At 39.3% G+C, this 14,027-nt stretch overlaps 1 protein-coding gene across 6 annotated transcripts in view; it reads left to right on the top strand.

Annotated features, from left to right (window-relative positions):
• znf644b (zinc finger protein 644b) overlaps positions 1-13,617 on the top strand; it is a 33,895-nt gene extending 20,278 nt beyond the window's left edge. For 2 of the 6 annotated variants that reach the window (XM_079654241.1, XM_079654238.1), the window contains 5 exons: positions 3,865-6,573; positions 7,973-8,512; positions 10,430-10,543; positions 10,808-10,898; positions 12,011-13,617. In XM_079654241.1, coding sequence (XP_079510367.1) covers positions 3,879-6,573; positions 7,973-8,512; positions 10,430-10,543; positions 10,808-10,898; positions 12,011-12,179 — 3,609 coding nt within the window. In that variant the 5' untranslated portion in view covers positions 3,865-3,878 and the 3' untranslated portion in view covers positions 12,180-13,617. Of the gene's footprint in view, positions 1-1,657; positions 1,740-3,864; positions 6,574-7,972; positions 8,513-10,429; positions 10,544-10,807; positions 10,899-12,010 lie in introns of all 6 variants that reach the window. The other 4 variants (XR_013803246.1, XM_079654240.1, XM_079654239.1 and 1 more) reach the window with 4 other exon arrangements.
• Positions 13,618-14,027: the final 410 nt, after the last annotated feature.

The raw sequence follows: 14,027 nt of genomic DNA, 5'->3' as shown, positions 1-14,027 counted from the left end.
GTTCTGAGCCTTGTGATTATCATGTGCACATATAAAATTGAATCTGATACAACATCCTGACAATAAACCCAGAAAAATGAAACATTCTAACCTAAGTTAAGGTAGAACTGGGCAGGCAGAGGACGTCAGACCTGTGATTGGATCTCACTTTACAGTTGTACCTGATAATTGCCTTTCAGTGTATATTAAGACTGCATGATAAACATAGGCTTACAAAGTTAACTAAGTCAAAATACATTTCCTGCTGAAAATGCGTGTGAATGCTGTAAACTGTAAATTTGTTGCTGAATTTAGCTGAATATTGTATTAGTTGAATGGTCTCTGTAGCTGCTTTTAGTGTGTTGATGAAGTTAGCGGAGAAAAGTGAAATGATTTGAATAGAAATTGTTACAGCTCAAATGCATTGCAATGACTTTGTTGAATGAAAGTGAAATGTTAAACTGGAAGAGTAGGAACAATTGTGAAGAAGCTTCATATTTAAAGGAAAAGGTTTAAAAAAAGGTATACACAACTAAATGTAAGTAGTAGTGAATGAATGTTTACAAACAGGTGTAAGCCCAAAGATCAAAGGTTACCATTTCTATTTTCTTTTCTTTCTATTCTTGTTTATCTCTAATTTTGTTTTATTGTAAAATGCCTTGTATTTTATGCTGCTGCAACAAAAACAATTTCCCAAATTGGGATCAATAAAGTACCATCTTATCTTATGGTGAGGACGTTATCAAACATCTGTGTAGGTGAGCCCAGAGATCAAAGGTTTCCATGGAGATGAGCTGTGAAAGGAGAGCCTTTCCATTGTTCTGAATGAGAAATAAAGCTCTTACATTTCTAACTATAGTTTAAAAACGGTAGCTAATATTGGTAAAATTTCAACGCGTGCAGCATCTCAGGACCCCGACGAGCATCTGAGTCTGCTGTTTGTGTACTTTCGGGTCAATAATGTGGCATTTTTGGCAGATTTACTAAAGGTGTGCAGCTGCTGCTCTGAGGACAGATCAGGCTTAATTTACATTGGGCCTTAATGGAGACATGTTTAAAGTTTTTGTCACTTCATGCCCTCAAGAGGCATTTTGTTTCATTTTTTTGCTTCATTTTTTAAATGTTTCAAGCTAAGAGTTGTTTTCCTACAATTGAAGCATACAATTATGTCCCAGGAGTGTAGGGCTTGGGAATTATGGCAGTTAAAAAAAAAAAAATGTTAGGCAAATTTCAAGCTGTCCTCAACTCTAGCTGTGACATCACGCACTCTAAGCCTTAACGAGATGCGCAATACACACTAATGTTAAAATCTGAAAAAGGCGTCTTTACCAAGCTCCAAACTAAGTTAAATATCTCAAAGTGTAAAAGATATGAAAAATCTGAAGTACACATTTTATAGCTGAAGGTCTTGTGATCATTTTAAAGTTGGAATGGAGTCTCTGGCTGAAAGTATGAGGAAGGAGTAGCATTTGGCGCATGGTGTAGGTAAAAGAGGATTTGAAGGTTCCTCCCATTGAGTTACATATTTAAAAAAAAAGAGTTTAAAAAGCTGAATATTTCAAAAAGTATAACATATTTTGAAAAAGTTGAAAGTTTCCCATCATGTGTGGAAAAGGCTGAAAATGTTGATATTAGTGCGAATGCTGTTAATGATTGTTTGTTTTCTATTGTCTAACAGAACCCAATGATGATGAGGCGCCCATAAATCTAATTTACCAAACTGAAAAGGAGGCGAGTGTTTGGGGAACGTAGCAGGCAAGGTTAGCACGGCTCATCGCAGATTGATCTGTGCATACAGCTTAACGGCATTAAAGCTCATAATCCCTGTAAATATCTCCAGGCAAGGCAAAGTCAGCCTTTTAACATTGACTAAATGAAGTAAATAGAGGCAAATGAATTCATAAAAATTACATTTCTGTTGAACCCGCGTTCGTTATATATAGACGCGGGTTGTGTGACTTGGCTGCTAATGAGGCTTACACAATTCCAACCAAGATATTTTGATGGTTTTGCCACCCTGCCGTTTGGGGGTAATAGTGAAGTCGGTTTTAAATGGAGAGCGTCTGTTCTCCCCTCCAACCTCTTACACCACAACAGATGGGGAGAATATGGAGCTCGGAAGGTTTTACCTCTGAGGTGGTAACAGTGAAGCCACTCATTAACACTGAATTTATCACTTCGTTAGCAACACAGCTTCCTATAGAGATAGCCACCCTGGATGTCAAATCCACAGAGCATACGTTTAGAAATAAATCAGCTCTGGACTGCAGGCTGTAATCTGTTATAAGATGTAGCATACACATGTTTAATTTAATCCTTAATATGATCCTATTTAATAACCAATTGAATAGTTCATAGTATAATTAGGGAAGAAACAGGGTTGGGGAAATACAGTTTACATGTAATGAGTTTATGTAATCAGGATATAAAAAAAGGTAACTGTATTTGATTACAATAACATAAAAATAAGTAATCAGATTACTGTTACATAACAAATTGATATTACTAGCACGATTAAAGTATTACAGTACTTTTTGAAATAAAGGTTGATATATATATTACAGGTAGAAGTGCTGAATTAATTTTCTTAATTCTTCTTTATTTTAAATACATTTATATCTTAATGCAGTGGGGGAACACCTGATTTATTAAACAAAAAATGCAGCTTGCTTTTGACTCATGTATTAAGCTTAAACAGCATTTTTTTTTTTACTATTACTGTTAATATCTTGGTTTCTTCTTCTTTTCTAAGGTTACATTGTTACACACACTTAACGTAAAAATCACCTTATTGTTATTTATAATCAAAAGTAACAGGAAGTAATCAGGTTACATAACATTTATATTTTGATACATAGATTAGGTTACTGATTACATGTAACTAGTTATTGTAACAGATTACATATTTAAAGTAACCCTCCCAACCCTGATTGCGAAGGCATATGTCTTCTTTGTGCGGGTCTTTGTTTGTGTTTTAAACAGATTTTGTGCCTGCCAATTTGTCAGGATTCAAGTAACAACAGTCTCATGCTGGGCTCCGTGTTGGCACTATCACAGAGTGATAAGACGCAATATGATCTCATCGGAGGTGTACTTTGTTCCCATGGAAATTGGTCCATTTTAGCAGACGACTGAGAACTCGAGGTGGAGACGCAGGAAGGTTGCGTCCCAGAGGAACCCTCACATAATTAAGCATCCTCGCCAGGGTATTCAGGGCTAACAGCGGGGTTTGTTGTGAATAGAAGTGGCGAAAGAGGGTGTTGGAAAATCATAATGCAGCACGGAATAAAACCACTCTCATTTTATGGAGGAAAATACTTTTTTAACTGAGCCAAATGATCAGCATGCATGAGAAAAGTGAACTACTTTATGTGTTGTGCAACAGTGTTTAGTTTTGTAATTTGTATGTGCTTTGTTTTTTCTTCAAACTATCTTCGGATGGTTGAATACCAAAATAAAATGAGTATTATGCTGGTAGAACTTTAGTGTTGCTGCCGTTTGTATTGATGTGCATGCTGGGTACAGATTTGTTATGTATTTAACTTTTTATTTATATGTATTATTATTATTATTATTCAGTAGGTTTATGTTGTTCAGTCTAAGTATTCTATTTCATCTTAATTTTATTTTCACTATTATTATCAAGTTGGTTTTATTCCCATTGTATTTTCCTTTAACCTGGCATTCTATCCCTGTTTTTATGTATTTTTTTATGTCCATTGTTCCCTTGTTGTAAACCACTTGTGTTGCATTTCTTACATGCAAGGAGCTCAACCAATGAAGAATAATATTATTTGTTATCATAAGACGTTGTTTGCTTAACTGAGCTTGCTTGTAATGATTAGAAATAAAGAGTTCATTTAATAATTTTCTTTTATATTTCAGAAAGTATTGCCACTATGTCAGATCTGAAGCCAAATGCACAAGAGGACGAAGACGTGGAGTCGGTGTGTGACAGCCCAGGTCGTACTCTGGAGCCATTACAGTGTCACACATTGTCCCTGAAGAACAATGCTGCAGGTCTGTCCTCAGATGAACACGAAAACCCTTTAAATGGAACCCAGCCGAATCCATTTGTATACAGCAGTGTCCCTGCTGTTCCCCATGCAGGCAATTCATTGCCTTCAGGAGCACTTGTTAATGGACCTGGTTCACACCCCACGTCAGAGGTACACTGTGTCCTGAACAAAGGCACTATTTTATCCAACAATGTCCTGGATGCCGCGTGGCAAGCGGAGAAGGACACGAGCCCCGAGGTGTTACCACCACCTAGTGAGCTTCAATCAGACGCTTGGAAGAACACAGCGGGGCCCGTCGAAAAAACCCCGGCCACACAGCCAGGTGTCAACACGCCATCGTCTCACTCGGAGGAGAATGAGTCCAAACTGGCCTGTTCCACGCTGTCAGGTGCAGACAGCGGCGAGGAAATGCACATTAGCCAACCTTTGACAAAACAGACAATGAAAACAAGATCTCGACGGGACGTAGAATGGTCAGAAAGCTCCTTGGATGATTATGACGACGCTAAAGTAATCAGATGGGATTCAGAGAGAGAGTGCTTCTCACACAATGACAGAAGGCTGGAGACCAAAGTGATGCACCAGAGGGACAGCAAGCACAATACACATGTAAAAAGCATGTCAGGCTCTCTGGAAAAGGTTAACAACAGCTTAAATCACACATACAGACGCTTCTGTTTCACCAGTGGCAATGATTTGGGAAATGTTGACACTGCCAACAAAGACGATTCTTCGTGTACTCAATCTGATATTAGATATTCCAGCGTGCCACTCAGAGGCAGTTCTACAAGCACAGCTTCAGACTCCAAACGCCATATTTATAGCACAGCGCAGGAAGGCTGTAATGAGGGAAATGACCCTGAAGATGAAGACAATTTCAGTTCAAAAGTGGAACAGCTGAAGAAAGAACAAGTGGAACAAGAGACACTTTTCTTTTCATGCACGCTATGCAATGTTAATTTCAAGGAAAAAAGACATTTCCATAGACATATGATGTATCATTTAGGCAAGCATAATCAGGTGAAGAGTGAGGTTGTCTCTCAGCCTTTTATATGCAGGGAATGTGGGCGTTTGTTCTGTGATAGCAACTCCCTCATGAGGCACATCATTATTCACCAAGACCGACTGGAAAAACGTATGAAGGAAATCAAAGGTCTCAAAAACACAGAATCCACAGACCGGGGCACCAAAGTGCAGTGCCCTCGGTGTGTGTTCGGCTGTAATTGCCCTAAGATCTCTGTCCAGCATGCCAGAACGCATGATAATCTGAAGCACTATTACTTCTGTGAGGAGTGTAACTACATTACTCTGACACAGCAGGCACTTGAAGCACACATACATGTCGCACACCTCGACACACACCAGCCTAAGTACAGGAAAATGACTCATAATGATGATGCACAGGAAGTGGACCATGTTCAGCGTAGAATGAGTTTTTTCACAAGCAGAAACAAAATAATAATTGAAAGATGTTCTGAGCTGAAGCACCTGCATTCAAACTATGGCGATTATAAAAAGGTTGCAAACAAGCCCAAAATCGCCATGTCTAAACCAAATCTCTTGACTCTCGGAGAAACGGCCCATTTTCCCAACCGCTCCAGTACAACAGAGGGCATTTACATTCAAAAGTCCAGCGACAAAACTGTAAATCCTCCTCAGCTTCAGTGCTGCTCTAAAAACATGATTTTGCCGTCTTTGTGGAGGGTCGACAGGCATGGAAAACTACTCCTACAGCAAAATGTAGATGTGGCAACTGATCTCACCTATGTGAAAAAAGACTCTGAAAACAATGACTGCGAGGCTTTTGGCAGCTCAAAGCAGGCAAACCGTCCTGCGACTGCTGATTTTTTACCATCAGCCAGAAATCTTAAATTAGACCAGATGTTCTGTCAGGATGGCGAGAACCACCCCAAAAACGTGAGTTTACAACCGCGAGCAAACCAAAATTCTCTGTCAATAAGAAAAATGTCAACACCCTTGCATAGCACTATTGACAACATGAACGGTAATATATCGGCAAAGCTTGGCCAGAGGCTCAGGAAACGGTGTGCAGCAGATAAGGAGTTAGAGAAAGGCTGTGAGGGCAGGGAGAACTCCAGTGATGACAGCAGTGCAGCTACAGGCAGCTTCTTAGAAAGCCAGAATGTGAGGAACCCGTATGCTCGGAGGTATTTCACAAAGAGGCAGAGGTTCTCAGCCAAAGACCAAAGCCTGTATGTGTACAAGAATGAAGAGGATGGAGATGACGACTGTAGTGACATAGAGCAGCTGGTAATCAAAGAGGAGTACATTGAAAGCACAGTGTGTGATGATTCCCCAGAGTCGCCTTGCATGTCTGTAAGTGACAGCGTTGATGTTTTACCCTCACCGGGGGTGGAACACAAGCCCTGTCCGTACTGCCCCGCCATGTTCGAGTCCGGGGTGGGCCTGTCCAATCACGTGCGAGGGCACCTGCACCGAGTCGGCTTGAGCTATAACGCTCGACACATGATTTCACCAGAGCAGGTGGCACTGCACGACCATCAGCCACGGATACGCAGAAGGATCCCCTGTGCCATGAGGAAAATTAGAAAAGGTAACGGCGACAACTCAACACAACACATGTTTTTAAGTGAAATGTCTGGACATCCTTTGTTTAGTTTGCCATGAGATTTGGTACAGAACATTCACTTCCGTCCTGAATTGTAACTACCGGTAATATGTTAAGCTAATATGGTGAACATGATGAACATTATGTGTTAGAAATGTCATTGTGGGCATCTGAATGCATACTTGCAGCATTAAGCTTAAAGCAGCCTCGCACATGCTACCTTAAAATCTTTCTTGTTATTTACAACCCTAACCTCAAAATGCTGCTTTTGGCATGTAAAGATATTATGAAAGGTTGAAAATTCAAGACTTGAAATTCACAAATTTGAAAAAACGTCCCCTTTGCCGAGATAATCCATCCACCTGACAGGTGTGGCATATCAAGATTCTGATTAGACATCATGATTATTGCACAGGTGTGCCTGGTCACAATAGTTGATCAGGTTGTTGATTGTGGTCTGTGGAATGTTGGTCCACTCCTCTTCAATGGCTGTGCGAAGTTGATGGATATTGGCAGGAACTTGAATATGCTGTTGTTTACGCCGATCTAGAGCATTCCATACATGCTCAATGGGTGAAATGTCAGTTAAATATGCAGGCCATGCGAGAACTGGGATGTTTTCCTTGCAACACGGGGCTGTGCATTATCAGAATGCTGCGGCCAGGATTTTAACAAACTCCCAAAAAGGGATCACATTTCCCCTGTGCTGGCATCACTGCACTGGTTACAGGTCTTTCAGAATTTATTTTAAAGCACTTTTAAAGATTTACGAGGCTTTACATAGCCTGTCCCTGACATACTGTACATCAGTGACTGCCTTTCATTGTATAACCCTACAAGTTACTCAGATCCTCCAATGTCTTTATTTTAGAAGTACAGAAAGTATTAAACAAGAAAAATGTTGTGTTCATAGAAAAAGACTTAGATCTTTGATTTCAGCTCATGAAAAATGGGAGCAAAAGCTAAAGTGTTGCGTTTATATTTCTGTACAATGTATATATCCGGATCTTAATCTGCTGAATGTTCCACTTTGTTCACCAGTTAGTTTCTAACAGTTAGTGTACCATTTCGTGCTGAGCAGGTCAATCACGACTAGTTTATAAAAAAGCTTTCTTACTGTACAGCTAAACAGCTAACAATCAGCTAAAACTGACTATAAAGCTCCATAAAAGTCTTATTAAGATGCAATGAGCAACCGCTTTCACACTGTCACGTTGTTTTCACAGTCATAGGATTTTGTTATGATAAACAGAAATATTAGAACCACTTCGAATTTACTTTTGGATATGTGAGACTCTAGTGGGCATGTGCATTAATAAGCGATTTATCATCAACATATCATGTTGTGTTGCTATTTTCTGACAAATGTCATCTGATCTTGCAGCTGTGAAGCCAGAAACCAAAGGAGAGCACACATGTCCGCTGTGCTGCGGGTGGTTTGATACTAAGACCGGCCTCTCCAACCATGTGAGGGGACATCTGAAACGAATTGGTAGGAGTGCAACCAGCACCAGCAAGTCTCCACTGTCCATCTTAAATGAACTGCTGCAGGACAAAAGGGAACATCAGAACATCCTCCAGATCCAGCCACCCCCACCACCCTTTGTCTCTCAGAAGTTAATCAGCAGCAATAGTCTGGTCCTGATGCACATGGGCATCCCACTGAAGACCCAGCATGAAACGAGGAGCCCCGCTCTCATGTTGGACAGCTTCGTACCAAAACAGGAGGCAGAGGCTGAAGCACAACTAGACACCAAGGCCTCGTCCAGCACTTTAGTTGGTCTTCTCAAGATGAGACAGGAACGTATGCAGCTCACAGCGAGACACAACCAGGAAGCTTATGGAACCAGGGAGCTCTATGATCTGACCAAAGATTACATGGAGGAGACCCAGATCACCAGTGTGGAACCAAAATGGGTTCACGGTAAAGATACATCTTCAACTTGGGTGGTTTTGTATTTTTAAGCCCAGCACTATTGTACATAAAGTAACTTAAAGAGGCCCTATTATGCTTTGTTGGGTTTCCCCTTTCCATTAGTGTGTTCTGTTTTTGTGCATGTAAATGGTCTGCAAAGGTTAAAATCCCAACTGTCATAGGAAAGTGAACAGGGTCCTGCCTCCACGCTGTATCCAGTTCTGTATCCAGGTGCCTAAAACGCCTCCTTTGATTACTTCCGTAACATAATGACATCTATATGTAACACTCACACTGCTATTGGCTAGCGCTCCAAAACATTGTAAGTGATTGGCTTTGGGGCGGGATATCTCGAAGAGGTTCACCAATCACCACCGAGCTGGCCAGCTAACCAATCAGAGCAGACTGGGCTCTGGTTTCAGACAGAGGGTGAACAGAGGTGCTGCAGCACAGGCAGTATGAGAACAATAATGAGCTTTTTGAACATTAAACATGGAGACATGTCACAGGAGAGACACACTTGAGAAAAAGAGGGCCCTTTTAGCTTAATTGGAAAGCATCCTAGGTACATTTCAAGTCTCTGCAAGTGTATTTTTAAAAGGTGAAGGAAGTTAAGAAGTAAATAAATCCTAAAATTGTATACAAATGTCAGCATTTATGCAACCGTTTTGTTGATTTTTGGTCAAATCTCTTTCAAGATTTACTGTATGAAGCATTTCAGGAACCCCCGCTTTTTCTTGGAAGTGCACTGATGCTCAGCTGGATAATTCATATGAGATTTCTACACATCAAACATTTGTATCTGTGTTCGATTGCAAGGGGGTCTGCTATTAATTGTGTATACACGAGCTTTCAGTTCTCTGATGTTCATCAATATTTTATTACACATGTTCAATATCTCATTACACATAAACTGCAGGTGGGGGTCAGTTAAACAATAGTCCACAATCATTTGATTTGTGGGAAAAAAAACACTGAATGTTGCCAAAGTGCTTTTGAAGTTGATATTAAAAAATCATGAGGTCCTCTTGATGTGGAGTTGGAAACCCATCATCCGTGTTTTCACAACAGTGTTTAATGTCTGTCCAAATCCAACTTTTATTCAGGTTCTGAGAGAAATAAGATAAAAGATAAAGATTTACAATGAAAGGACTCTTTGTTGAGTTCTATTTTAAACTAAATCGTATGGTTATTGCTGTTATTATGGTGTTACCGTGTCATCTGTAATGTTCTCACAAAGATGGCTTTATTTCTTCTGTACTGAAACTGATTAAATACATATGCTAAAATATATAATTACGGTGTTAATGTTAATATAATATGATAATATATTTTCATTGGCAAGTTAGATTGATATCAACCTAATTTTTGTTTGCTCAATACTTATGGACATTTTTCTAATGGTAGGAAATAGTTCTAAGCATTGTTTAAGCGAAAAAAGATTTTTAACTTTTTAATTTTATTAGATCTTTTGGGATAACTTCTTCACAAATGTTCACGTTAACAGGAAATGGTTCACAGCACATTCTGCCAGATTTCTGTCGTAGGACTAACACATCTGTGATGTTTTATGAATTCTCTGTGACACTCGTGAGGTGGTGTATGTGAACATAGCCCCCCCGAAGACACCAGATTGTGTTATACTTTAACAGGAACACTTTTCAAATAGGAGAGTGCAAATCAGCTGCTTAGAATGAAAGCAGGTGGAAGAAGACTTTAGCACACACTGGGAATAACAGTTTGTTTGATAATAAAATTACTGCATGAACTCAAACACTATCCCATAATGCTTTTCTCCTTAATAATGCAGTGTCTATCTTTGGCTGATCTAGAACAAATAGATAGTATAATCACATAATTTGAGTTTCCTCATTTGCCTTTCTCTCTTTGAGTTGAATATTTCTTTCTCACTGTTCTATCTTTCAGATGAATGTGATTCGGATGACATTTCTATTCGGTTTAACAACACTTTACCCAGGCTTTCTGGTCATCTTCGAGGCTACGCACACAGGAAGAGGTTTGCCCTTTTTCAAGATGCAGGTACATTTTTGAAGATATGCAAAATATCAGCAAATGTGTCTCGTTTACATGAAATATCTGTTTTGGGCACATGAATCAAGTGGTTCATATTTGTGAGTAATGCTTCAGACATTAGATAAATCGGCCCAAATGCATGTTAACTAGAATAGTAAATATCAGTATTAAATGCAATAGTTGGATTTGGGATTATTTATTTATGCCTTTTGTCAGTGATCACTTAATACATGCCCTTAGATTAAGCAGTCCACTGTTTTGTCTTGTTAGGCGATGGTTATAAACCGAAGAAGCCAAGGCCCGGGCTAAAGAAGAAGATTTTACTCTCCTTAAATGCTGAGATATGCACGCTCACCTGCAGGTACAGAGATTTCAAGGTTAACCATGGTTCTTTAAGGGAAGAGTAAGTGAGGGTGCTTTCTACCTCTATTTCATATGTAGGCCTTGAATTAAATACATAACCCAGCACACTAAAAATAGTGACCAGTTGTCATCCCTATCCTTTTCAGTTACATCCAAAACCAGTGGTGACCTGGAATCTAGGGACAATACAATGTGATACCCTTAAAAATTGAAAAGACCCAGGGGCCAAAATTAGCTTCCACACTCTAACGCTTACCGGACCAGGTATGGACAAATGTATCGCATTGATCCTGCTATTTGGTTTTGGTTTCTCTGTTTTTTAAGCAGTCCTTTAACGTCAGCAGAGCATCGAGTACGCCTGTTCTTTGTTGTATTCCCATGAGCATACTTGCTGTTCTGAGTGCGTTCACACTAACAGATATGGCAAAATACAGTGCATTATGAGTTGAACTCATGATGGTCAAAAGGTTGAGTAGCCTCATTGGTTACCAACTAGGCTACGTAGCGAAAGGGTCGCAAAATTTGCGATTGCCTTTTCGGATAAGTGCACAAAATCTGAGTTTGGTTGAAGAAAACGCTACCCTGTCAAAATTCACGCAGACCAAAGTAAGTAGATAGTGTACACAGTGTATACTACATGGAAGTCCTTGCTTGTCTGATCTTCCACCTGACCAGTGACCCAGAGGCATGCTGGGAACAGTGATGGACCTAACCCTAACTCTCAGAGAAGTACAATCCCATCCCTCCCACATGGTGAACATGGAAGCATTGGCTCTTTTTGTTCACAGGCCCAAGATGTTTGACAGAAGCCTGACGACTAACCAACTAAGAGAATCTTCTCTAGAGTTCTCTCCTCTACTAATGCACTTCAAAGGCGCTCCTCTTCCGGAAACATACATTTCTGACAGCGGGAAGACTTTTTAACTTGTTATAATGGAAAATGTTCCTGACCCCCCCTGGCTAATCCATGAACATATGGAATATGTAACTGCTGGATAGATCACTTTATAGTCTGAATAGAAATAAAGTAATATGAGAAAGCATGGCTTACTTCTCACACTGGGAGAAGATGATTGCACAATAACTGACAGGTCTCCCCTCCCTCTGCAGGTTCTGTGACCTGGTCTTCCAGGGCCCCCTGTCTATCCAGGAGGATTGGATCAGGCATTTACAGAGGCACCTCCTGCACACCAGGGTGCCTCAGTCAGGGACCGGGATGGTGGAGGTTTTGGGTCTTCACAAAGTACAGACTTCCCATGAGCACCAAGATCCAACGTAGAGTTCTACCCATCTGGAACCTCCAGTTGCCTGAATTTGCACATTGTATGTGTATAATCCGTAAATTGTTTTAGATTAGTCCTAGAAATATATAGTGAACTCAGACTACTTAAAATGATACATTAATATAACTGTTTAAATTAGCACAAATGTATGTATAGGATATTTTACTGTTATGCTTTGCCTTATACTTAGCTAGGAAAGCTTATAAGATTGATCTATATTGACTGCTAGATAAGTTAGACAAAACAATGGGCAGCAGACATCTCTTCAATGGAAACTAGTCTGCTGAGCTGCAATCTTTTCTCATAAAGAAAAGTGCCTTGTCATAAGCATTTTATGAGAAATTCATTATGAAATGAAGAAAATATTAACATTTCTGAATGTATCGTAACTTTGTATTCGAGATTCAATTCAAGAGTCATAGGTCTTATTGTCATGGCAATGAAAATCTGAAGTCCCAAGCTCCTCTAACAGTCCAACATACAATATGTTTTAAGACAATTTAGGTCAGAAAAGGTACATTTCTCATTACAAGAAAGAAACTTTACTCAATATTGTTTTCCTTAGAAACGTTTTATCACAACAACAAAATGTAATAGAAGCGTTGCCAGTCCTATATTGGCAAGATTTAAAAAGCCTTTTTAATTAAGTTCATATCTCATTTAGTTTTAGAGAGGAGATAAAACAAGGTGTTGTTAAGCAGTGTACACAGGGCTGTCATTAGTCTGTTCTCTGTCGGAGTCCACCTCAGTGTCTGCATCACACGCAGCATCTCTCCTAATCAAAGTGACATTCAAGATGTTAGGACAGCTTGTTCTGCTTAACCTTCAACCAGCAACATAACATCTGAAGACAGCCTCTCAATATACTGTAACCACGATAACATATTTTGATAAAGAGAAAACTCTAACAAGGAAACGTCCCCGTTATTAACAGCATAGTGTTCAACATCCAGATCTGCGTTCCTGAAGATGTGGACCTAAATTAGTTGCTCTTTTTCTTCTATGACTAAGAATGTATTGAAATATTCTATAAAACCACTGGCCACTTTTTTTGCATTTCGATAACCTGCCCTCCATATGTTTCTTCATAAACGTGGTGCTTGTTTTGCAGGATGCAGAGACTCTTCCATACTTTCAGACAGGGAAATGGCTATGCGAGGTAAAAAGATGACATCATTTGAAATGTGTAGAATTGTTCGGGTTTGCCACTGGAAGATATCACTTTGTCTTTTGCCAGGACATGTTGTCATACACTTTGTCCTTCTCTCACCCTCTTTTCGGCACCTACAGGAAGTGGGTGAGTCGACGCCAAAAGACTCAACTCACATGTCGGTCTCCATTATCATAAATACTTCATAGAATATTACAATTTTAGGATTTCAATTTTCATATTAGAAAACGTTGTTAAAAAATAAATAAATGTCTGTTATTCAATCATGCTTCTCCAATGATATGCACATTATTATAGTAAAAAGCCAACACCTAGAATGCAAGAAGAAGAATTCTAAATAAAATACATATTTAGCTTTAATAAACTAATGAAATGTATTTATCTATTTTTCGTGGAATATCCAGCTTTCTAAAATTGTAGACATGCAGTGCTTCCTTACATACACGTTAAGATATTACAATTTCTATAAAATAAACTACATCTACTCAGGCTTGATAGTTTAGTATTAGATCCTGATACAATTACTGCAGATGTTATCTTTTAGATAAAGTGAATTGTTCTTAAATAGTTAGACGAAAGCATTTATTTTTAATTATTTGATAAGTTACATCAACAGTTGGATGTAGATTCGGGAATTACAGCATGGCCCATCCAGAAAACAGTTTAAAGAAGA

Source organism: Notothenia rossii (assembly GCF_949606895.1).
Source record: "Notothenia rossii genome assembly, chromosome: 1".
Classification (NCBI taxonomy): Eukaryota; Metazoa; Chordata; class Actinopteri; order Perciformes; family Nototheniidae; genus Notothenia; species Notothenia rossii.
The sequence above is the reverse complement of the archived record's forward strand: the minus strand, read 5'-3'. Positions and strand labels throughout refer to the sequence as shown.